Source organism: Pleurodeles waltl, chromosome 5 (genome assembly GCF_031143425.1).
Source record: "Pleurodeles waltl isolate 20211129_DDA chromosome 5, aPleWal1.hap1.20221129, whole genome shotgun sequence".
Taxonomy (NCBI): Eukaryota; Metazoa; Chordata; class Amphibia; order Caudata; family Salamandridae; genus Pleurodeles; species Pleurodeles waltl.
The window spans coordinates 572,109,986-572,134,565 of NC_090444.1; the positions used below are offsets into that span (position 1 = coordinate 572,109,986).

The 24,580-nt window shown below is 41.6% G+C and overlaps 1 protein-coding gene across 2 annotated transcripts in view; it reads left to right on the plus strand.

Annotated features, from left to right (window-relative positions):
• Positions 1-24,580, plus strand: part of SANBR (SANT and BTB domain regulator of CSR) — a 187,147-nt gene that overhangs the window by 3,734 nt on the left and 158,833 nt on the right. For both annotated transcript variants that reach the window (XM_069234392.1, XM_069234391.1), the window contains exons 2-7: positions 2,076-2,241; positions 7,123-7,309; positions 7,664-7,748; positions 8,266-8,504; positions 11,860-11,918; positions 14,841-15,001. In XM_069234392.1, coding sequence (XP_069090493.1) covers positions 2,092-2,241; positions 7,123-7,309; positions 7,664-7,748; positions 8,266-8,504; positions 11,860-11,918; positions 14,841-15,001 — 881 coding nt within the window. In that variant the 5' untranslated portion in view covers positions 2,076-2,091. The remainder of the gene's footprint in view (positions 1-2,075; positions 2,242-7,122; positions 7,310-7,663; positions 7,749-8,265; positions 8,505-11,859; positions 11,919-14,840; positions 15,002-24,580) is intronic.

Here is a 24,580-nt window from a genome sequence, read left to right on the forward strand (position 1 = left end):
TAGCTACTGATATATATTATGAAATGTTTGTGCAGTTCACTTTTTAGCTATTTGAATGTTGTGATAGAAATAAAGCCTGACATCTTGGCAGTGTTTCGTTTCACACGCTTTACGCAGCACGATTGTCAGTTACTTTTCAAAATCCTCTAACTTCACAGTCAATGAAAGACAAATACATGTAAGAAGACAAACTGACTTTTGACCTCTGTCTCTGAATGCAGAGCAAAACTGGCAAAGATAAAAACAAGATTTAAAGGCATCTTTCTTGCTCATTCACTTTATGAGTTAAGAGAACAACTGTGGCCCTAAGAATAACTTGATGAATTCTGACAAGTCATAGCGAGTGGGCGAGTAGACTTCTGGAGGCCTGTACAGTTTTGTTCCTTTATATCTAACAGTAGTCTGACAGTAGAGTTCTGAATTCTCTGTAGTCTTCTCATTTTTGATAGAGGTGAACCATGGTTTAAGCTATTAGCGTAACCTATTTTTGATATGTTGATAGATATTATTATTTACTTTGTGGGAATCCCTAGTGAAGGCAAATGCACCCCAGTATTTTAATGGTAAGAAAGAATGATCTGGACAGTTTATCCAATTAGGCATTCATGGAAAAGTTGAACTCCATTTTTTTCCCTAGCGTGTTACATATGATTTGAGTATGCCTACTTTTACTCTGTAATGAATTGCCAGTACACTAGAAGAGCCCTGGGAGTTAGGATGTGTTCCTTGGATGCTTTTGTGTTGCAAAATTCGAAAATGATTTTTTTTTAAAAAAAAGCTCTTTATCAGGACAAAGTATAGTAGATTCTGCTTGAGTTACTTGATACATGGCTTGTAGATTCTATTGTATCTGTGTGGGTGGATTTCGACTTGTAGGACTTCGGATTCAAGCCAGGTCCGTTGACATGTTGTGATTTGTATTTTTCTGTTTTTAATTTAGCTTTTATCCATGGGGATAGCTTTTCTTTTGCACTGTTTGCATGTATTCTGTCTGATTTGTATATCAAACTCTGCATAGAGCCTCCATAGAGTTTCTGTACTGATTTTGCCTTCTGATCCTTGTTAGTGGTAAGTTTGGTTTCTAGGTCCTCCATGTTCAACTTGTTCCAAGGAGATTTGGGTAGGTTTAGTTTAGCTGAAGTTTGTTGAGGAATCTTGTGTTGGAAACCAAGTTATGTAGATTATCCTTTGAAATGTGACAAATTCTGAGTTGCAGAAGATGACATGTAAGATGTGTTCTGCAAGTTGAGTGGTGTTGAGAGTGAGTTGTCGATTGTACAAGTCTAGTCTTGTGTTTAGGGGTTTATCGAACTCACACTTTGGTGACATGATATGTCTGCTGTTGGGGCACCGCAAGTTAAACATTTTCTAATTCATAGAGATTTTCTCAGTGTCTCTCTCAGTCTCCTAATGTCTTTCTCTATCTCACACACATGCAGTCTTAATTTTCCTCCCGAAGATGTTAACATCTTCTAACAGAGTAAAACCCTTCATAGTCTTACATCATATGTATCAGGTCTCGAAAAATCAGAAAAATGTTTTTCAGGCCTGCCTCTCTAGTGACTTGAGAATTCTACTCAAACTAACTGTAATGCGCTTGACACATACACGTGTCTCAAATTGGGTGATCTTAGGCAAATATTTTATTTCACTGAGTCACCTTTTTCTTCATTATCACATACGAGGGAGCTTTCAAATATGTAAGTTCAGCATGTCTGTTGTACAAAAACATCTCTTGTTTTACTTAATAAACTCAACTTTTGTTTCATGTATAATACAAATCTAGCCACCATATACGATACACATGGCCAATTACATGCCTTTTAGTTCATCAGGACAAGGGCAGGAATGTTTCTCAGTTCGCTTTTAGTCAAAGTTACTTAATGGAGTTTTAGTAGGGCACGCCTGTCATCAATCAACAGCAGTACTTTGAATTTATGTGGTAAAGTTCTTGAATGTTTCCTGAAAACCTGATTTTGAACTCTTCAAAAATATTGTCTATATAGTGCGGATAGTACCAGCCATAAATTGAAATATTTTTACAATCTTAAATGAATACTGTTTTAATTTACTAGGTCCTAGTGCCGAAAGATGAGTCGTGGTCATTCAGAGAATAATAATTTTCCATACGATAACAACCAAATGGTATTGGATATGATTCTGTGCTCTTTGCTGGGAGTCCCGCAGCCCATCAACTGGGACAGCGTCTCAAGGCTTGTACCAGGATATAGTTCCAAAGAGGTAAGAGTCACATAGCTTACTCCACTTCTGTTTAAAAATATTTTTGGATGAAAGCACAGAACAGTGTTTCATATGAAAAATGTTCACCTTTGACACATTTTTGCCATGTTGGTCTCATGGACCGAATGCTTGGCTGTGTAAAATAATTTCACTTTGAAAAAATAAAAATTGTAAAAGTTTGTCTCTATTTAGGGAAAAATTAAAAAATGTATGCAATAGTTTCCCTCATATATACTGAGCATCATTCAGTAAAGCGTATACAAAGTTTGGTGATATGCAAGGAAACGTATTCTTTTTACCCACTTCGTAATTAGCCTGAAATTGATAGAGAATGATGATCCAATCCTTTGGGATTTGCTTTATGTAAAATGTAATACACACTTTCCCCTGTGTATTAAACTCTCTAAAGTGCCTCGGCGTAGCTCATGGAGGTATGTGCTAGCAGAAAGGGGCACGGAAGTGCAAGGTGGAGGCTGAGGGAAATATCAGTAAGTTCCCTTGGGGGTTGCTATGATTTGAGTTGAGTTCAAAGCGTCAGGCACCCTTCATATCTGGAATCTTCCCCTCAGTGTGAATAGAGTTTGTGCCCAGGTGGTCACTGTTGCTGGCATTATATCTGCCAGCAAAACATGTGGCGGGAAAGGCAGCAACACACATACAACATGCATCTGTAAGTAGCAAAGTACATTTCACTGCAGTGTCTATGTACAATGAGTGTAACAGGCAGTTGTATCTCTGTACTGAACCATATTTCCAGAAATACACATGTATGCAGAGCATGCTTGGAAGTCAGGCTGTGGTTAAAACAAAAGATCATCTCACATTTTTGTTTTTTGCTTCACAGCACTTCCTGCTTTTCGGTGCTCCTCATCCTGTCCGTTGTATTTCTGATCCTCTGAATCATGCACAACTCCTTGGGTTGTTTCCGGACTACCCTTGCTATTTTAAAGCTTGCCCGCTTCATTGTTGATATAGATGTTGACTTTGTTTTTTGGCTTGCTCATGAATTTTTCCTACTGTTCAGCTAGCTTAACTGCTTTCCTGTTTTCTTTGTACTAAACCTGGATTATTTCCTGCACTAGGTGTCTCATCTGCTACAAATGTTTGCACCTTTGGGGCTTTTCCATGATTGTTAACTTTGCTTTAGATTACAGTTATGCTGTTCTGTGACAACTGGCAACTTTCTGTTTTTTTCCTGGCTCCTTCTCCCAGTGGTTGCCATGTTCTAGTAATTGGTGTTCTAGGATATCCTGTGGGACCTTCGGTTACCTTAGCTTCATTTACAATCAGTAGTGTTATATGTTTTGATAATGCTACCAGTTATTTGTAAATTTTCCTTTGCAGTGTGAAGGTGGTTTACTTGTGCCACCTCCCACCTTTCTTGTGAACAACTCCATTTGGTGTGTATTTCCATGTTTGGGGTTAGTTAGTGAGGTGGGCTAGAATTTGCCTCTTTAGATTCAAGTGATTATTGAAGGGGTTCCCTGTAGTCGTTGTCAAAACCTTAAAATACTTCAGGATGATATTACTGCCTCCCATGCTACTTTAGTAGGACAAATGCAACCAATACAAGATAAGTGCAATTTCCTTCCTGGTGTACCTGAGATTCCAGGCCCATCAAATACCATTTTTAATCCTTAAGTGATATATAAACATTTCTGCTACCCCCTCTTCTTGAACTGTCCATTTTCAGTTCCTGTTGTTTCTTTCCCGACTGGCTTTACCTGGATCCAAAGCAATTGTATGCATTCCAAATTCACTGCAGGTTGTATTTTTATATGCTACCTGCTGCCTTTCCCTGTGATTCCTCTAAGGCACTATTTATTGTATCTGGTGGTCAGTACTGCAATCTGGGGATATCCGAGGTTGGAAAGGAATGCTGTATCATTATATGATTTTGGTAACTTGATAGGTGAACATGCTAGTGGATTTTACATGCTGCTTATTAAAGAGACCATAGACGTTGACCTTAAACACATATCAAAAGATATATTAACATACATGGCCCACTTTAATCAGCGAGTGACAGTTTCTCACTGACCAGCATTGGAAAAAAAAGTGCAGCATCTTAAGGAAGAACTGAAAGATAACTTCATAGTGCTCTTTTAGACTTTAATATTTAACCAATCGTCTTACATGGGTTTTAAATAAATATAACAGAAGTTTAATAAGTGGAAACATGACCAGAAAAACAATGCATCAAATGGTGTCTTATTCTCAGTTCAATAGGCTCTACCTCTTAGAGGAACTAGAAAACATGCTTGTTTGATGGGGTTAGGGGTCCAAACAGGAAAGAGAAAGGTACAGTGTCAGTAATTTATGTCTGCCTTTTCAGGAAGTTTGCCACTTATAAAAAATTGTCCTTGTTGCCTAGCTTGTGCATCAGGAAACACGAAAGCTTTTCCTCCAGATTGAATTGTTAAACCTAGAACCTCTGTAATGTATCTAACCTTTGGTGTCCCTGATCAAGAACACATGGCTGTGGTCAGCAAGTCCTGGGCCACCAGTAATTTTATGGGCTTGGTACACACATAAAATTACATGTTTCTGACTTTAAAAAGTAAAATCAAAGCAATTTAGAGCCATGGATATAATGAGGTTATATCTGGACATCTTCTATTTCATACGTTGTCACTGCGTAGGACCCATCATAATGGTCATACTGAAAGTCTTATCTTTTATGTAATCAATTCTCCCCCGTTTAGAATACTTTTGGATACCCCTTGGTTAAATACACATAATCTGCTTAAAGATTGTGAGGTCAGTACAGTCTGATGAAAAATCACATTGTTTTTGGCCAGTTTAACCTTTTTACTGTTGCATATCGGGATGGGGTCATTCAAGTAATCTTGTCAGAAAAGTATGCTGATTATGCCGATTTTGTTTTTTTTTTGGATAGTAAGTAGAGTCACAACTGTACCACAACACATAAAATGATTTTGTTTAACTGATGTCAATGTGAAGGCAGCTACATTTACACCTTAACTAATGCAGCAATTGTAATTTCAAAAACAACACTAAAAGAACCTTAAAAATAGCTTGAGACATTTTAATTCATACTCTGATGGTTTTTCTTTGTGCCAAAGAAAGGGAAAGAGCTACAACTGATGCATAGAGTACTGTGCCAGACATTTTGCCACCATAAAATAAATATATTCTCTATCACTCATTGCAAGTTCTGGTGCGATTTCTGTTGATCGAGATAAAATCATCTGGCATATAAACCAGAGTAGGCATATGAGGTGCCTGTAATATAATGTGCATTTGTGAGAGACAAATTTCCAGTACCCAGCAAGGTCTCCTAGTATTGACAAGCACATACAGGTTATGTCATGCTCTGGTGGCTAATGAACCTTTCAGAAATCAAGTGTATTTAGAGTTTGTAGACTAGTTAATCATTCTGTATTGGATGATATTTCGAACTAATCTCCCTCTACTGAAGTTTACACTCTTAATGTATGTTCAATGTTAGGACTGCAATAATATAAGTTGTATGCAGAACTGAACTTTAAAGTACCATCTGTATTGTGTTTCTGTAGCACATTTTGACATCCTAATAGTTCACATTGATCATGAAAACGTATGCACTGTTATATTCAATACAAACAGACACAGCACTCAGTCAGTTGTTTGTTCTTCCTCCCTTTCTGGTACATGCTACTACATTCATACTAGTGACTTCATGATGCCCTTTCTCTTGACATATCCTTTTTTTGGATTGCTCTTGCTCTTTTGCTGCTTGATTCTCTGCATTTTATTAGAAACTCGGCTCTGCTCTTTCAGAGCTATGTGAGATTTTCCCCACGATTTTCTGTACACAAACGTTTATGCTTTTTGGTACTGAACTCTGGTTTCATGGACTGTTGTGTACCGATCTGGCTGTTAAACTTTTGAATTGTGAATTGCTTGGATTAAGACCGTCACTGTATGGGATTTTTAATTTTGGGTAACTACTGTGGATGGCAGCTGTACAAACTCTGATAATTGGTAACTCTCTATTTTTCCCCTGTCCCTGGTGTTGCTGCATTCCAGAAATGGAGTCTCCAGCATAATCAGCAACACTTTCAAATAAGGGGATTTGATGCTGTTTGATTTCATGAGACAGCTTTTGCACATTTGGGTGCTGCAGAACCAGCAAAATAAAGGGTCATGAGGCCCAGTGCCACGAACAGACATGAAGTCAGTTGACTCCCTTTCTTTCCTTGTTTTTACTACATTCCTCAAACCTATTGCATTTAATACATTAGCAATGACCCCATTCCTGACAGTTGGCTTTGAGATGATTCTGAGTGTGATGTCTGTTGCACTTGAAGGGTACAATTAATTTGATTAATATTAAAGAGCAAGACCATGGAACTAGCCAAGTATGATGACGGTTGAGGAGTTGCACACACCTACTGAACAGCAATAGGAGAAGCTTAACATTAGACAGTGTATTTTGGCTAGTCTGCAGAAGTGGTACAACTTGATGATTGAACATCTTAAATACTAACATTTCTATTTTATGCCGTCCTATTAGAGACATTTGGAATACATATGAGTTATTATAATCACTGATGCTTTTAGATTAACAGTGTTACTGTGTAACATGTCATCTATGGATTGTTGGATCTATTGATCTTTCTTTTTCTGAGGCACCACACACTTGGTAATGGCTGCTAACCTTTGATATCCTTGCTCTTTCTGTGTGAATGTTTGGGGTTTTAATGTGACTTGTGCTTCTTGTTCCGTTTACATTGTGAAGCACTTTATTGTGTAAAAATTGGTTTTGGTGATTTTTTTTTGTTTAAAAGCTGTTGATGCGTTCGTCATCCTTATGAAAGTATTGAGTGGGTAGAAACTGCACTATGAATTTTCATCACCCTTCTTTTTAATCATTAGTGTGCCAAGCGATTTGATGAACTGAAAAGCAGTGGCATGTCTCCGGTTGACAACCACTGTAATCCATTGATGGCAACTGGAGGAAGCCCCATTGAGACCCTAGCAACATACATTAAGTCTTCGCTGCTTGACACCCAGGAAGAGTTGGATGGACCTCCGATTGGTGAAAATACAATATTAGTTACTGGTAAGCTAACAAGCTCTTCTAAGACATTCCTGCAAAGTTTTCAAAACTTACTCTGCTGTTACATTGATAGAATTCGTCTGATGTTATCATATGGGTCCATGTCACCGGGAATACTTTTTTCATTGCTGGGCTTACTTTTTACCAGCCATTATAAATGGGGCAAACGTTGAGCATGCATAAGACTCTTAAATTAAATTGCAGTTCTAGCACATAATGTCCCCTGTGACATGGAGATAACTGGTAACTTTATTGTAGTATTTCTAAACCCTCCTGTGATGTAGTACCGTTTTAGGCTTTATTACTATTATTATTATTATTATTATTATTATTATTTTTATTTTTTTATTTTTTTAGGGCGACTCTCTGTAGCCTCACCAAAGATATCCTCTTCAGATGGTGAAAAATGCTCAGCTGTTAAAACTGGAGATGATGGACAAGGGTAAAAAGTTGTTTATTCTGAAATCTAATCTATCTATCGATCCTTGCAGAATATTTTAAAGGTGACTCGATAGGTAAACTCTGCCTTGTAACACTAAATGTTTTGGCACAGGGAGTGCACCATTATGTCTGTATCAAAAGGCCTGTTTAAAAAATCACATATTTAAGATGGGCTCCGAATCTGACTAAGCATTGAAGAAAATTTCAAAACTGAAATGGCCAGGTAGCTTTAGGCATGTTGAGATAGGAAAGGAGCAGAGGATGACCCCCATCAGTCTTCATGCCTAAACTGTGCACAGTTGTTAGTTGCACTGTAGGAGTACTCCTCTCTCACATTTACCACCAAAACCTCAGTTTTGTCACCAGTGAGATTTCACTAATCCGTTTCTATCCACTACCCACTGCTTCTCGTATAGTGGTAGAAATACACGCCTGATGTAAGATTTCTACCTCGCCGTTCTGTCAACTGGACATCGTAAATTTGTGTCTAATATTTACTCCTTTCTTTTACTTTTAAGGCCAAATATGGTGATACATGTCTGTGATGAAGCAAAACATTTGAAAGAAGATTTTGTTTGTCCTCGTGATCTTTTGATATCGGAAATGAAGTATTTCGCTGAATACCTATCTGTGGATGCTCAGCGATGGGAAGAGGTAGACATTTCAGTTCACTGTGACGTTCACATCTTTGACTGGTTGATAAGATACGTTAAAAGGAACTCTAAGGAGTGTGAGAAGATTGAGATTCCCCAACTAGGTAAAAGAAAATATGTTGCTGATGTCCTTCAATTGTTGCATGTAAATAAAAAAAATCCTCTAGCTTTTCTTGTGGCGCATGGTGTAAACTAGAATTTCCACACAGACTTTGAAAACCTCCTGGAGGTATTTTATAAGTGAATGCTCTGCAATAGAGGGGGGATTTAAAAGGAAAGTAACCTAATGATAAATATAAATCTGGGTGACTGGAGTTATCTAAATACTAGCAAGGAGGAATTAAAGCAAAACTTACACTTTCTATGTTATTTGTTAAGCCATGTTATCACTATTGAGTTTCCTATTTAGTTGTGTATGACCTAAGAGTGATCCTCTAGCTTTTTTGACATATTCTCTTTTATTTTATTGGGCAGTGTCACCAAGAAACTATATTTTCCACAGGTACCAAAGCTTGGGGTGCCAATCTAATCACTTTTAGATTTCTTTTTAGCTCCTATGCTCTTTCCTAGCCTTTCTCTGTAGCTCAATATCCACAACCACATCATACAAACTCTGAGACTTTTCCACTTTTTCTGTAAGTCCAATAGCTTCATTGCCTGGTTCTTTGAAGAGCGTTGCTCTTGTATTCTTAGAGATCTACATCCATAGGAAAAGCTCTTAAACTCTGTAATGTTTTGTCATTTTTGTTATGGCTCTGTTACTGCATTGCCTTTTCCCATTGCATCACAGAACAATGTCTTGATGCACTGGACATTATTTTACCATAACCAAAACATCCTTTACTTTTAATTCCATAATACACTTGAGTAGAAACACTACTTCTTGGTCTTCAGCATACATTCACAATGTGCAATTGTGTGGATTTTGATACCAGTGATAATGGTAGGTTTGCTACAGCAAACTGAAAGAATGTTCACTTCCAGATTTGTTCACTAACATCATCATGTAACATCCAGTGAAGTAATGCTTTGGGATAGTTCGATGAGGGAAAACAAAATCAAGCCACAGAGCACAGGATGGCCAAGGATGAGGAGAAGAGTTGACAAATTACTCAAATCTTTTTTGAAGGAAGTTCTCTTCTGGTGTTTGTGAACTGATAGAATGTCCTACTCAAATTGAAAAGGCAAAGAAAAAATCTTGAAAAAGGAGGACCCTCTATGGTACATTGGCCTGCTCAGTTTCCTGTGTCTCAGCTGGAATATTGTGAAATGATATTTGTAGCTCAGCTGTAGTTTATGTTATGGAGATGTATGGTGTGTATAATTTGGAAACTTATTTAGGAGCCATGTAAGTACTTATGTACCACTCAATCCCTTGTTTGATTGACAGTAAGTGGAGTGACTTTAAGCTGGGGTTATGTGGTCAGAATCTTTCAACATGCGAAGAAATTTGCTGGAAAAGTTTTGTTTTCTTTCAGATTTACTCTCGATTTTAACCGGGCCACTACCATAAAGTCCATTATATTGTAGGAAACATTGTTGGCTTTTTACTGAGAGCACTTGTGAAAGAAGAGTTGTTGAAAGTACTTGTGAAAAAAGCATATCACAGAACAGACTCAGGTGCTAATTGAAACCAGCAAAATCATTCACAGCAAAGTAACTGTATTTCAGGGCACTTTTGTGCATCAGAAAATTGCAGATATGTTCTATTTTGCATTAGAAGATAGAGTCACAAAATTCAGTGTCCTCAGATAATTTTTCTGGCTTTCGGAGGAGAGTACTTGAGTAAAGTGAAACAGCCCTCCTTAGTATTCTATCTATTTTGAAGGTGCTCTCTTAACACAACTTAGAGGGGTTTCATAACTGTGCAACAGGGACAGTATTCATGAAATGTTCAAATAAAAAAACAGGCAAATCAAACTCAACACATCAGGCCTGCTAACTGTTCACCATATGTGAGTGACATGTTGAAACACTCGACCCTGATGCCGGACTCTAGAAGTTGCACCTGTGAAGGTGCTACATCACTCTTTCTGATCTTAAAATATATCATGTAATGGGCAGACTGGAAAGGGATTGTTGTCTTTTTCTTATGCCACTTTCTTTTCCTCTTTCTGTGTAAGTATCCTGGCTAATTAGCATGGCCCTTGTGTTCTTCTTTATGGTATAATAACTTTAATGTTTCACTTTTTGCCTCTCATCTTTTAATATCTGAAGTTCTTGAACATTATACTTCCCTTTAAGACTAGCATCTGTTCATTCCGAGAAGTAGAGTTTGTGTACTTTGAGAACACTGTTGACTCAGTAGACTCTGCCGCCAGCACATGAGAAGCCTTTAAGGCAGTTGCCCGTCGCCACATTTACTATTTTATCACCGGTACAAAAAAGACTGGGTGCGAGAAGCAGTAGCACTTAAAGCAGACATCGCGGCATAGAATATGCCATCTCTCTCCATGGTGCTGCAGATGTCGCATTGGGACGGCTGGCTGAGGCGGTGACAGCCAAGCACAATTGGCTGGTGTCCCAGCATTGCATCTATGAATGGGGGTGTCAAAGCGAGTGGCCTCTTTTATTGACTGGTGACCCGAGACCTGGAATCCAGCGTGATTCTGTGTGTGCGTTGTAGCGATAGGGAGCTGCCGTTTAAGACGGTCCCATTACTGAGGTGTTTGCAGAGTACCACTCTGTGCTCTACGTCAGACGTACCCCACCAGACCTAGAGAGAACTGCCCCCATAGCTAATAACTTCCTGGTGTGCTCTCTCAACAAAGCCCAGAAAAAAGAATTAAGAGGCCCCTATCACGCTTGAGGAGATTCAGAGTGCCATTGTGGCAGTACACACTCATAGTCCATTAACTATGGTTGAGTTACCAGTTGTGAGGCTCCCCCACATTAAAAAGACCAAAAACCAGGTGATCAAAAAGCAAAACATCCAGGCTGATTACACGAGCAGAACCCATTTCATTACAGTAGTATAATACACGGTGAGGCCACACAACCACAGCATATAATACACACAATTTTCCTCATAGTAGCATACTTTGCATGTTTCATGCCCTGATAAATCACTGACACTTGACATCAGATCTTGCAGCTTTGTAGTTGTAGTTGTAGTGGGAGGCAAATTGGGGATACACTGCCATGAGTGCAACCATGGCTGGCGTTGTTGTGCAATTCCCTTGGCTCTAACAGCAGCCCTAACCTCGACAGAACCAGGCATTGACTCTACAGATAGTTTATTGCACATTGCCCCAGTTGGACGTCTCCTAAACAAGGGCTTTTCTTGCATATTTTAAAGTATGGGGGGGGGAAAAGCAATATTTTAAAATATAATATTGCACAATCATGACAGTTCACTTTTAGTGACTGAAGGGTAAAATGATATTTCTTGTTCTTTTAAGTGATAACTTGCTATATTGGATCACATGGGCACATTTTCATTTTTGTCTATGTTTACAGAACCTGGCAATGTTGTCTCGATCCTCATATCTTCAGAGTTCTTGAAGATGGATTCATTAGTAAGTATGTTTTGTATTCATCAACGTTTCATGCATCTATTTGAACACTCAGATAAGTTATTCTTTGTTCACCGCGCAAATTACTGCATTGCAAGATAAGGTGTCTTTGCACAACACATAATAATAAATTCTTAATACCGAAGAGTATCCCAAATCTGTTGTTCTTTTATTTATCTTTCATTTGGGCTGGTGATAAAAAAAAAAGCAATCTGCCAAATGTGCTGTAAGTAGAACTTGATTGAATAACCACATTTTGATTGCCCCTCTGTGATTGTCTGCTCTCTGAGCACCTTTTAAAACACTATGGCACCCACTGTCGCCACCCAAGTTCAAGGGTTTCAGTTTCTTTCTACCTTTTTATGTCCTGCTCTGTAGACAGCAGACTGATGGTACACCCTCTTGTTTGTATTTTCTAGTTTTTATTTTTTTATTTTTTTAACTCCTGCTGAGAAAAGCTTTCTAAGCACTTGCATTCTTGTGTTGGGCTATCCCAACATATGTTTATTTTCAAGTTTATAAAATATTCTTAAATTCTTGTTTTGTTTTTCTTTGATGATCTGCAGTGTGTTTTCCTCAGGGCCCCACACGGGTATTTTTCTTATGTCCATGCACAAGATCAATAATTGATCACTGATCTGATCACTACTTTTTTGATTGAACTTTAGAGTACTACATGTTTTCAATGCCACTCCTCAAACTATTAAGTACTTATGTTCTATACCATTCCAAATATTTGTTCAACGACTATTACCTTTTTCTGTTTTATTCATCCATAATCGGTACATTTTATGTATTAGTTATCACGACTGTCGAAATATCATTCCACTTCTTCGTCCCAAATTCCAGAAACATACGAAAAATGTACACTACAGACCCATCAAAAACATCACCGGAGTCAACAATTGACACTTGGAGAGGGAAGAAATAAAAAATGTAATTGATACTTTGCAGTACTTAATAAAATTGTTTGGTGAGGGATGGGCATCCAGCTGCGCTACGAAATTGTTGGTACTTTGTGATCTGTCCTCTGCAAGCTACTCTTCAATTCAGCCTACTGGTAAAATGCAGATCTCACCTCCCTCTTAAGTGGGTTGACCAGGGGAAATGGAGAGATCAGAGAAATTAATTGAATTGCTGGAGTTGAGCCACTCGGGCCTATACAGTTCAGCTGAATGCTCTCCTTTGGAATGCCATAATTACCTGCGATTACACCAGATTTCGATCCTAATGACACTGGCCCAGCTACCTAGACACTTACTAGGGGTGCAGCATGGCTACCAAGACAGAAGAGAATTCGGGTGACTGACCAAGTCATAGATGCTGTATAATAATACCTCTGCAAAAAGTATAGGCTCCCACCTGTAGAGGCCTCTTCAGATGTATTAGGGAAGTATTTAATAGTACACATCAAGGGCTGTGGTACTGAAAGTTTGCACTGGTGAAAAAACAGGGCAAATTCATTTGCCCAGTAGAATGGAGGAAACAGATTTTATCCACGTCCGTACTGTAAATGCAGTTTTGCAGCAGAAGAGAAACCAATTGTGCACCCATTCCAAAACTCCTTCTATCTTTTCTGTTAAAAATGTAATTCATAGCCCTTAAATATTCTTTCTATAAAATAATAATAACGCAAACTATTTTTGTCTCAAGCGTAGTTACATACTTTATTTTTGTAAGGGTTAAGATTTATTTTTCTCAAGTTTTTATTTATATGAGCACAGTAAATCTTGTCACAAACAGCAAAAATATTGTATATGGATTAGCTCTGTGCAGCAGTGCAAATTTTCTGTAAAAGGGCCCCAATTGTTTACTCTGCTCCATGTAATTTAAAAGGCCTTTTCCTTTCATATGGGCTGCCTTAAGAATTCATCTACATTTAAGGCAGTGTCTAAATGTTGGATCTTTTTTAGCTTCTCTTATTTTTCTGATTCATTTTTAACAACTCTTCAGTGACACCTATCTGCTACTGAAACAGAACTTAATTCAGTTAGAAATGGAGCTCTGTGTATATATCTATCTATCAATCATTGTCCCTTTAATTCTAGCCAAACATTATCTTATTGCCTTTATCACCACCACCCTTGCTATCATGCCTAGTATTAAGCTTCTTGAAATACATTTCTGCTATGTATTATTCTGGCTGTCCATGGGCTTCCATGCCATAAACCTGTTGAGCAACTTGACCACGTAGCACCCCTTTTGAGTATTTATACTTTTGAGTGCTGAATGGAATGGATGGCACAATAAGGCACATTTAACCTTACATTTAGAATCAACATCATCTCCCTTTGTGAAAATTTGAAAATAACACAGGGCCAATAGATCACATCTGGACTTTCCAAATTTCATTCCTAATTTTTTGATGCAGAAAAAAACATAACTGGTTTGTGTTTGTTTCAGTACTAGGACCTGTTTGTTTACATGCTTTCTTCTTATGTTCTTAGCACTAACCCTTGTGTTTATGGCAGCTGAGTACTACACTCATAAAATTGTTTGTACTGATCGGGGCAAGCAGACAAATGTAACCAAATTATGTCAGCCAGCTGGATCTCTAGATTGATGTAATTTGCAGGACATCATCTTGAAAACAAGAGCGCATGGTAGGCTTCTAAAAGGTTTGGTTTTTCTTTTGTAAACAAATCAAAATATTATAATGGGAACTCATAGTGGAGCTTCCCCAGTCAGACAAAGCCATCCCTAAGGCATGCACAATACTATATAGAGGCGAGGATGAAGACTTGCCAACCACAGGCCAGTGCAATCAATGCTTCCCTTATGCCAATAGAACTAGTAAGCAGATCAATTTACATTTTCCCTAAGTTGCCGTTGTAGATACTCATTCTTGAAACAAACCTTCAACATACATTTTTAAAGAACTTAAGTGAATCTGGCCCTAAATACATTTTGGTTTTCTTACCTTAGGTTGAAGAATGTATTCAGTTTTGCCATCAAAATATGTGTGCTATAGTGGCCACCCCTTGCAACATGAACTGCATCAATGCAAATTTACTAACACGAATAGCTGACCTTTTCACACACAGTGAAGCAGATGAATTGCGGGACAAGAAAGATAAATTTAAGAGGTAAGAATTTAGGTAATAAATTATGCCATGAATGGAAGAATGTTAGTGCTTTGAGACTTACTCTTACCCAATTCACAGCTTTACCTCACACAGCAGGTTTCGTAGAGCACAAAACTATGCTTTAAGAGAGGTTTTATTTTCATCATGCTCTTAACAGTGCTAGTCAAACTATGAGGTATAGTTTGAAGCAAAAAGTCAAAACACTCATGAGAATAATCATTTTGAGATTCCCAAGATAACCTTTATTCTCTCCGTTAACACTGTTGTTCCACTTGTAGATTTTGGATGTACTGTAGGTGATGTTGCTGCAATAAATGTGATTGCCAATAAAACAAAGTCAGGATTGTCATTGTCAATAGGGTTGCCTTCATTATGCCTGCGCTGCACTACCCTGGACAGAGTCTTTTACCTCTGCCAAACTGGAAAGGAGAGTGTGAACTGTAGGAAGTTGGCTCTGTATGCACTATTTCAAAGTAAGGAATAGTATGCACAGAATCCAAGGGTTCCCCTTAGAGGTAAGATAGTGGCAAAAAGAGATAATACTAATGCTCTATTTTGTGGTAGTGTGGTCGAGCAGTAGGCTTATCAAAGGAGTAGTGTTAAGCATTTGTTGTACACACACAGGCAATAAATGAGGAACACACACTCAGACAATTCCAGGCCAATAGGTTTTTGTATAGAAAAATATATTTTCTTAGTTTATTTTAAGAACCACAGGTTCAAATTTTACATGTAATACTTTAAACAAAAGGTATTGCAGGTAGGTACCTTAGGAACTTTGAATAATCACAATAGCATATATACTTTTCAAATAAATCACATATAGCTATTTTAAAACTAGACAGTGCAATTTTCAACAGTTCCTGGGGGGAGTAAGAGTTAGTTAGTTTTTGCAGGTAAGTAAACCACCTACGGGGTTCAAGTTTGGGTCCAAGGTAGCCCACAGTTGGGGGTTCAGAGCAACCCCAAAGTTACCACACCAGCAGCTCAGGGCCGGTCAGGTGCAGAGGTCAAAGAGGTGCCCAAAACGCATAGGCTTCAATGGAGAAGGGGGTGCCCCGGTTCCAGTCTGCCAGCAGGTAAGTACCCGCGTCTTCGGAGGGCAGACCAGGGGGGTTTTGTAGGGCACCGGGGGGGACACAAGTTAGCACAGAAAGTACACCCTCAGCAGCACGAGGGCGGCCGGGTGCAGTGTGCAAACACACGTCGGGTTTCCAATGTAAATCGATGGGAGACCAAGGGGTCTCTTCAGCGATGCAGGCAGGCAAGGGGGGGGGCTCCTCGGGGTAGCCACCACCTGGGCAAGGGAGAGGGCCTCCTGGGGGTCACTCCTGCACTGGAGTTCCGATCCTTCAGGTCCTGGGGGCTGCGGGTGCAGGGTCTTTTCCAGGCGTCGGGATCTGAGAGTCAGGCAGTCGCGGTCAGGGGGAGCCTCGGGATTCTCTCTGCAGGCGTCGCTGTGGGGGCTCAGGGGGGGCAACTCTGGCTACTCACAGTCTCGTAGTCGGCGGGGAGTCCTCCCTGAAGTGTTTGTTCTACACAAGTCGAGCCGGGGGCGTTGGGTGCAGAGTTGCAAGTCTCACGCTTCTGGCGGGAAATGCAGTCGTTTTAAAGTTGCTCCTTTGGAAACAAAGTTGCAGTCTTGGGTGAACAGGGCCGCTGTTCTCGGGAGTTTCTTGGTCCTTATAGAGCAGGGCAGTCCTCTGAGGATTCAGAGGTCGCTGGTCCCTGGGGAAAGCGTCGCTGGAGCAGTTTCTTCAGAAGGGGGGAGACAGGCCGGTAGAGCTGGGGCCAAAGCAGTTGGTGTCTCCGTCTTCTCTGCAGGGTTTTTCAGCTCAGCAGTCCTCTTCTTCTTAGGTTGCAGGAATCTGAGTTCCTAGGTTCAGGGGAGCCCCTAAATACAGAATTTAGGGGTGTGTTTAGGTCAGGGAGGGCAGTAGCCAATAGCTACTAGCCCTGAGGGTGGCTACACCCTCTTTGTGCCTCCTCCCAAGGGGAGGGGGTCCCATTCCTATCCCTATTGGGGGGATTCTCCATCTGCAAGATGGAGGATTCCTAAAAGTCAGAGTCACTTCAGCTCAGGTTGCCTTAGGGGCTGTCCTGACTGGCCAGTGACTCCTCCTTGTTTTTCTCATTATCTCCTCTGGCCTTGCCGCCAAAAGTGGGGCCGTGGCTGGAGGGGGCGGGCAACTCCACTAGCTGGAATGCCCTGTGGTGCTGTAACAAAGGGGGTGAGCCTTTGAGGCTCACCGCCAGGTGTTACAGCTCCTGCAAGGGGGAGGTGATAAGCATCTCCACCCAGTGCAGGCTTTGTTACTAGCCACAGAGTGACAAAGGCACTCTCCCCATGTGGCCAGCAACATGTCTCGAGTGTGGCAGGCTGCTAAAACCAGTCAGCCTACACAGGTAGTTGGTTAAGGTTTCAGGGGGCACCTCTAAGGTGCCCTCTGGGGTGTATGTTACAATAAAATGTACACTGGCATCAGTGTGCATTTATTGTGCTGAGAAGTTTGATACCAAACTTCCCAGTTTTCAGTGTAACCATTATGGTGCTGTGGAGTTCGTGCTTGACAGATTCCCAGACCATATACTCTTATGGCTACCCTGCACTTACAATGTCTAAGGTTTGGGTTAGACACTGTAGGGGCACAGTGCTCATGCACTGGTGCCCTCACCTATGGTATAGTGCACCCTGCCTTAGGGCTGTAAGGCCTGCTAGAGGGGTGACTTATCTATACTGCATAGGCAGTGTGAGGTTGGCCTGGCACCCTGAGGGGAGTGCCATGTCGACTTACTCGTTTTGTCCTCACTAGCCCACACAAGCTGGCAAACAGTGTGTCTGTGCTGAGTGAGGGGTCCCCAGGGTGGCATAAGATATGCTGCAGCCCTTAGAGACCTTCCCTGGCATCAGGGCCCTTGGTACCAGGGGTACCAGTTACAAGGGACTTACCTGGATGCCATGGTGTGCCAATTGTGAAAACAAAAGTACAGGTTAGGGAAAGAACACTGGTGCTGGGGCCTGGTTAGCAGGCCTCAGCACACTTTCAAATCAAAACATAGCATCAGCAAAGGCAAAAAGTCAGGGGGTAACCATGCCAAGGAGGCATTTCCTTACAAGAACCAAGAAAAAGAGTCTGCCTGCTCTGGTGCAGATGAGCATGGACACAACTAAGAGTGCACGAGAAAAGGAACAAAGCATGTGAGATAGCATATAGGACTGACACAGAGAGCTGAAATGCTCCGGACTAGAAGAAGCAAGTGCCTTGTGCACTATGGAGAGTATCTTAAACAAGATATGTTTCTTCCCTGGTAACCTGTGGAGGAGGTCCAACTGGGATTTAACAGAAGCATGCTGAGGTAAATTAAGTGACTGACATGGCAGCTGATGTTTGCACAAAATGAAGGCAACAGGTAATGTTTTTAGGTGCACAAAGCAAGACTGCAGTCACATAATCTAAATGCATGAGATAGTTGCCTGGAGCATGGACTTTCCCACTCAACTTGAAGGTAAGGAAGAATTTTTCTTAATCTATTGATAATATAATAACCTTGTTGATAGGTGGTTAGAAGGTAAATTCAGTGTTGATAGTAACACCAAACATTTTTTATCATAGAGTCAGTCGCTGATAGCGGGCCAAGAGTCATTATTGACTATGTAGCACAGGTCTAGATCTAAGGATGATTTTCTAGAACATACACCTCCTTTTTATCTGCAAAGCGGGTGCAGACATCTAGCAGGATAATCTCATAGACATAGGCAATTTTAGACTGGGTTAAGAACTTATGTTTGGGTACTTAATAGAAATGCTATATTAACTAGACTTTGAGGCATAAGTGCATGACATTTAGTAGGAGTGAAATTGTCTACTAGCTCATATCACATTTGTTAGTTCTGAATGTAACTAGCAGAAAGCCCCAAATGTCTGGATTTTTTTGGAGTCCACTCTTTCACTCCCAGAAAGATTGAGAGAATTTTATTCGGGCATTAGATATTCTCCCTGTTATATTGACTTCACATCACAAATAATGTGATGGCCCATCAAATAGTCAGTTCTCTCTAATAGGCCTAACTAGATGGCCTTAAAGAGTGTATTCTAGATAATAGAGGAGACACCTCACCGGTCATTTGGGCACATGCTTTATCCTAGGTGCCTCCTATCACCCTGGTAGGTGAATACCCCCCAGACGTGCTCAACCGAACAAAAATTGGTAAGTAATTCTTCTTGACAAGTGCATGGTTCCAGTTAAAAATGACTAGGGACAGACTCTAGATTTCTCTTTATTCAGTCGGTAGCCATTTCACTGTTAAAACTCCAAATCTGGATGGATCCAGAAGCTTAATGGCTTCTACATCCGAGTGTAATGTCACCTACGTGTTTCAGCCAAAGTCAGTCTGCCCCCATGGGTCACTTGTTTTCTTCCGGGCTAGAAACTCCCTGCGTACCTCCCCATTATACTAAAAGAGCCTATTTTATAAGAAGGCGTTATGCTCTCCCACCTTTCTCTGTAGTTTTCTCGAACCCTTATTGGTTCTTGTACCAGTATTTTGAGCTTTTAACCTAAGCACCAATCAGCTCTTTATGCTGCAGCCAGACAGACCTCTGGTGTGAGGCAATGTAATCACATTCCAGGTGGAAGAACAAAACCTTTCAAACTTTGTTCATCAACGAAGTCCACCTTACAATAAACGTGCTCCCTGTCTGAGTTGCGAGTTAGTTATTCCATTGCTAGGACTTGCCACAGTCTATCAAAACAGAGAGCTGCAGACGGGGGGGGCTTCTTTCTTCTTCCAGAATAGAGCAGTGAGTTGTTTCACAGCCTCCGAACACGAGCAGAAGTAATGCTGTGAGGAAACTGGGTGTATTAGATGGCATGGTTGTGCTACCTCACCATATAATACATTTACCAACTCTTTTAGTACCAGTAGGGTTTCGTTTGTGAAACCTTCAGCTCAATCCTGGGTAGCTGTGACTCTGAGCAACATGGCTTACACAAAGGAACCAGTGTAAACTATTTCAATGGCACCAAATCAGTTGAAGAAGAAATCAACAGGACAACAAGAAACTCTGACCCACTTTATAAAAATAGACTGTATTTTTGGACACCACAATGAAAAATATCCAGAGAGAGTTCCAGAGATATGGTAATTACAAGGTATAAGTAAATCAAAGCATTTCACTCAGTCGCAAACAAGCATTGCAGAATTCAATGAATCTGACACATAGAAACTTTTTCACTGAAAGTTGTTGGGCTAGTTGTAATGCAGTCACTTAGAGTCACTTTAGATGACCGACTCTAGTAGGGGGCACATCAAGGGAACCAGCAAGGTCCTCAGAAACCTCAAGTGTAGACACAATCCTAAGACGGTTTGAGGCATTTTTGTCTGTTGCAATGTTTTTCTATGGAAATGGTCATGATGCAGTGATGTACCTTCAGGGGGATTTCTTGGGGTGTTACCCCCACCCCCTCCATAAATGTATTTTCTGATAAATAGTTGGGTGCAAGTGCTTTCAGTTGGGTATGGTGAGGTGTCTGTCTAATTTTGCCAATAATTTTTACATACAAACAGACAAAACAGCACATACGTTCTCTCCCTCTCTGTTTTGAAAGTCCTAAAAAAAAATTGGGTTTGATAGTTTGGAGTATTAACTTTGGTTTTGTTGTGCGGTCCCTATTTTGGTAATACGACTGCGTGTTGTAGGGCAGCAGCACCACCAAGTGTGAGTGACTGAGTCAATACCACACTGTCTGGTAGCTGGCAGCCTAATTCCTGGCTAGCCCGCAGTACCTCACCCATCCCTAGAAAGGAAAGGTGATTTGAGCAATCTAAACATGATGCTCTGACTTCTCTGGGAAGTTGTGGTAAACATATATTACCCCTTTCGCTCAGATACTCAGAAACTCACACATATCAAGGCAGCTTATGTGATGCAAAACAGATTTCAATGCATTTATTGAAAAAGTCGCATCCTATTATAAAACGCATGTGCTGCCATAATTATGCAGAGACCATGATCATTGTAGGAAAGTACCATCTTGCCTGGCATGTTACCCCCATTTTTACATGTATGTCAGTTTGTTATTGCCTGTCTCACTGGGATCCTGCTAATCAGGACCCCAGTGCTCATAGTTTGTAGCCTGAATGTGTATACATGTGTAGTGACTAACTGTGTCACTGAAGCTCTGCTAACCAGAACCTCAGTGCTTATGCTCTTTCTGCCTTTAAATTTGTCACTATAGGCTAGTGACCACTTTTACCAATTTCAATTGGCACACTGGAATACCCTTATAATTCCCTAGTATATGGTACCTAGGTGCCCTTAAGTAACTTATAAGTCACCTATATGTCTATCCTTCACTTGCTGAAGGTTAGCTGCAAAGTTACTATGTGTGAGGGCACTCTTGCACTAGCAAAGGTGCCTCCACATAGTTCAGGGCCATTTCCCCAGACTTTGTGAGTGCGGGGACACCATTACACGCGTGTCAATACCTACCTTAGCTTCAAAATGGTAACTCCGAACATGGCCATGTAACATGTCTAAGATCATGGAATTGTCCCCCCATGCCAAATTGGTATTGGGGAGTCAATTCCATGCATCCCTGAGGCTCCACGATGGACCCCGGGTACTGCCAAACCAGCTCTCTGGGGTTTTCTCTCCAGCTACCGCTGCTGCTACCCCACAGACCGGGTCTGTCCTCCTGGGGTCTGGGCAGCCCAGTCCCAGGAAGGCAGAACAAAGAATTTCCTCTGAGAGGGTGCTACACCCTCTCCCTTTGCAAATAGGTGTTAAAGGCTGGGGAGGGGTAGCCTGTCCCAGCCTGCCTCTGGAAATGCTTTGAAGGGCACAGATGGTGCCCTCCTTGCATAAGCCAGTCTACACCAGTTAAGGGAACCCCAGTCCCTGCTCTGGTGCAAAACTGGACAAAGGAAAGGGGAGTGACCACTCCCCTGTCCATCACCACCCCGGGGGTGGTGCCCAGAGCTCCTCCAGTGTGTCCCAGGCCTCTGCCATCTTGGATCCAGAGGTGTGAGGGCACTCTGGAGGCCTCTGAGTGGCCAGTGCCAGCAGGTGACGTCAGAGACCCCTCCTGATAGGTGCTTACCTGAATAGGTGGCCAATCCTCCTCTGAGGGCTATTTAGGGCCTCTCCAGTGGGCTTTTCCTCAGATAACGACTTGCAAGAATACAGCAGAGTTCCTCTGCACCTCTCTCTTCGACTTCTGCCAAGGATCGACCGCTGACTGCTTCAATACGCCTGCAAAACTGCAACAAAGTAGCAAGAAGACTACCAGCGACATTGTAGCGCCTAATCGTGCCTGCTTTCTCGACTGTTTCCTGGTGGTGCATGCTTTGGGGGCTGTCTGCCTTGATCCTGCACTTGAAGCCACGAAGAAATCTCCTGTGGGTCAACGGAATCTTCCCCCTGCTTCAGCAGGCACCAAACGTCAGCTTCACCAGTACTCTGGGACCCCTATCATCCTGATGAGCGTGGCCCCTGGAACACAGGTGATGGACCCAAGTGACCCAGTCTGTCCAGTGGTCCAACTGTCCAAATTTGGAGGAGGTAAGTCCTTGCCTCCCCTCGCCAGACAGTAATCCTGTGCACCGCGTGAACTGCAGCTACATGGGCTTCTGTGCACGTTTCCACAAAATCCTTCATGCACAGCCACGCCTAGGTCCCCAGCACTCTATCCTACGATGTTCAGCCCCCTGAGTTGATCTCCGGTGTCGTGGGACCTCCCTTTGCAGTGTTGAGACGAACGCTGTGTTCAGACTTCTTGAACCCGTGTTCAAGGACTTCTGCGGGTGCTTCCTGCTTGTGCGTGGGCTCTCTGCATTGCTGAGGGCCCCCTTTGTCTCCTCACCCAAGTGGCGACATCCTGGTCCTTCCTGGGCCTGGGAGGCACCCTTTTTCTCTAACCGCGACTCTTGCAGCTAGCAAGGTTTGTTCGCGGTATTTTGGCAAGGAAACAACTCTGCATCCTCCAGCACGCCTTGGGACATCTTCTGCACAAAGGAGAAGTTCCTAGCACCTTTCGTTGTTGCAGAATCTTCAGCTTCTTCCATCCGGAGGCAGCCATTTTGCACCTTCATCTGGGGTTTAGTGGGCTCCTGCCCCCCCTGGACACTTTAGCGACTCTTGGACTTGGTCCCCTTCCTTTGCAGGTCCTCAGGTCCAGGAATCCGTCTTCAGTGCTTTGCAGTCTGTTGTGGTCTTTGAAAAATCCCTTATCACGACTTTTGTGTGTTTCTGGGGATATAGTAGTACTTTACTCCTACTTTCCAGGGTCATGGGGTGGGGTATCTTGGACACCCTTAGTGTTTTCTTACACTCCCAGCGACCCTCTACACACTACCTTAGCCTAGGGGTCCATTCATGGTTCGCATTCCACTTTCTTAGTATATGGTTTGTGTTGCCCCTAGGCCTATTGCATCCTATTGTATTCTACAGTATTTGTCCTACTTTTCTGACTGTTTTACTTACCTGATTTGGTTTGTGTGTATATGTTGTGTATTTTACTTACCTCCTAAGGGAGTATATCCTCTGAGATATTTTTGGCACATTGTCACTAAAATAAAGTACCTTTTATTTTGAGTAACACTGAGTATTGTCTTTCTTACGATATAGTACCTATATGATATCAGTGGTATTGCATAAGCTTTGCATGTCTCCTAGTTCAGCCTTGGCTGCTCTGCTATAGCTACCTCTATCAGCCTAAGCTGCTAGAACACTACTACTTTACTAATAAGGGATAACTGGACCTGGCACAAGGTGCAAGTACCACTGGTACCCTCTATAAACCAAGCCAGCCTCCTACAATCATCATTACAATTAGCGTGAAGAAGATAAACTACCTCACCGTCTTTGTATGTTCCTAAAAGCATAGAGACTCCTACCTACACCCTGTTGCTCGAATGTGAATTTACCTTTTACAAAAACAAAAGACAAGAGACGTTTGGCAAAACAGGAACAGTTGGTTTAATTAAACACTACGTCCGGAAGAATAGTTACAGAAAAGGGGTCTGAGGACTGTCTCAAAGTAGAATTAATCTGCGCAGTGTTTGATACATTTCTCTGGGTTCCATAAACCAATTCCAGCATTCCTTTTTAGGTAAGGTATGTGGGTCGTTATCTTGAAGTAATAGATAAGGTCCTGATCACAAATGAGGTGGGCCTCAACCTTGCATGGACATGTGGGCTTGCGGGTAATTTGTCCTGATGTCTGGCCTGAGTGGCACATGATTGCTGCGTGTCACTGTGCGTGCTGTGTTCTGATTGACTGAGTGTTTCTAACTTCATGTGGTAATTGACTTTATGGTGTTTTTGGAATGGGTGCTCCACTCCGGCTGTATGTGATTTATTGGGGCCAATCTCCTGGGACCATTGTGGTGTTGCTGCACCTATCTGTGGGATTGATCTGAGTTTGGTTTGCACGTGTGTCTGCCAGCTACGTGCTGCCCCACGTGTGACCTGCCCGTCAGCAACCTCAGGCCTTGTTCTCAGAGCATGCCTGATCATTTATTCCTGAGTTGGGGTGGATGGAGAGTGCATGTCGGATGAATTTGATAATAGAAAT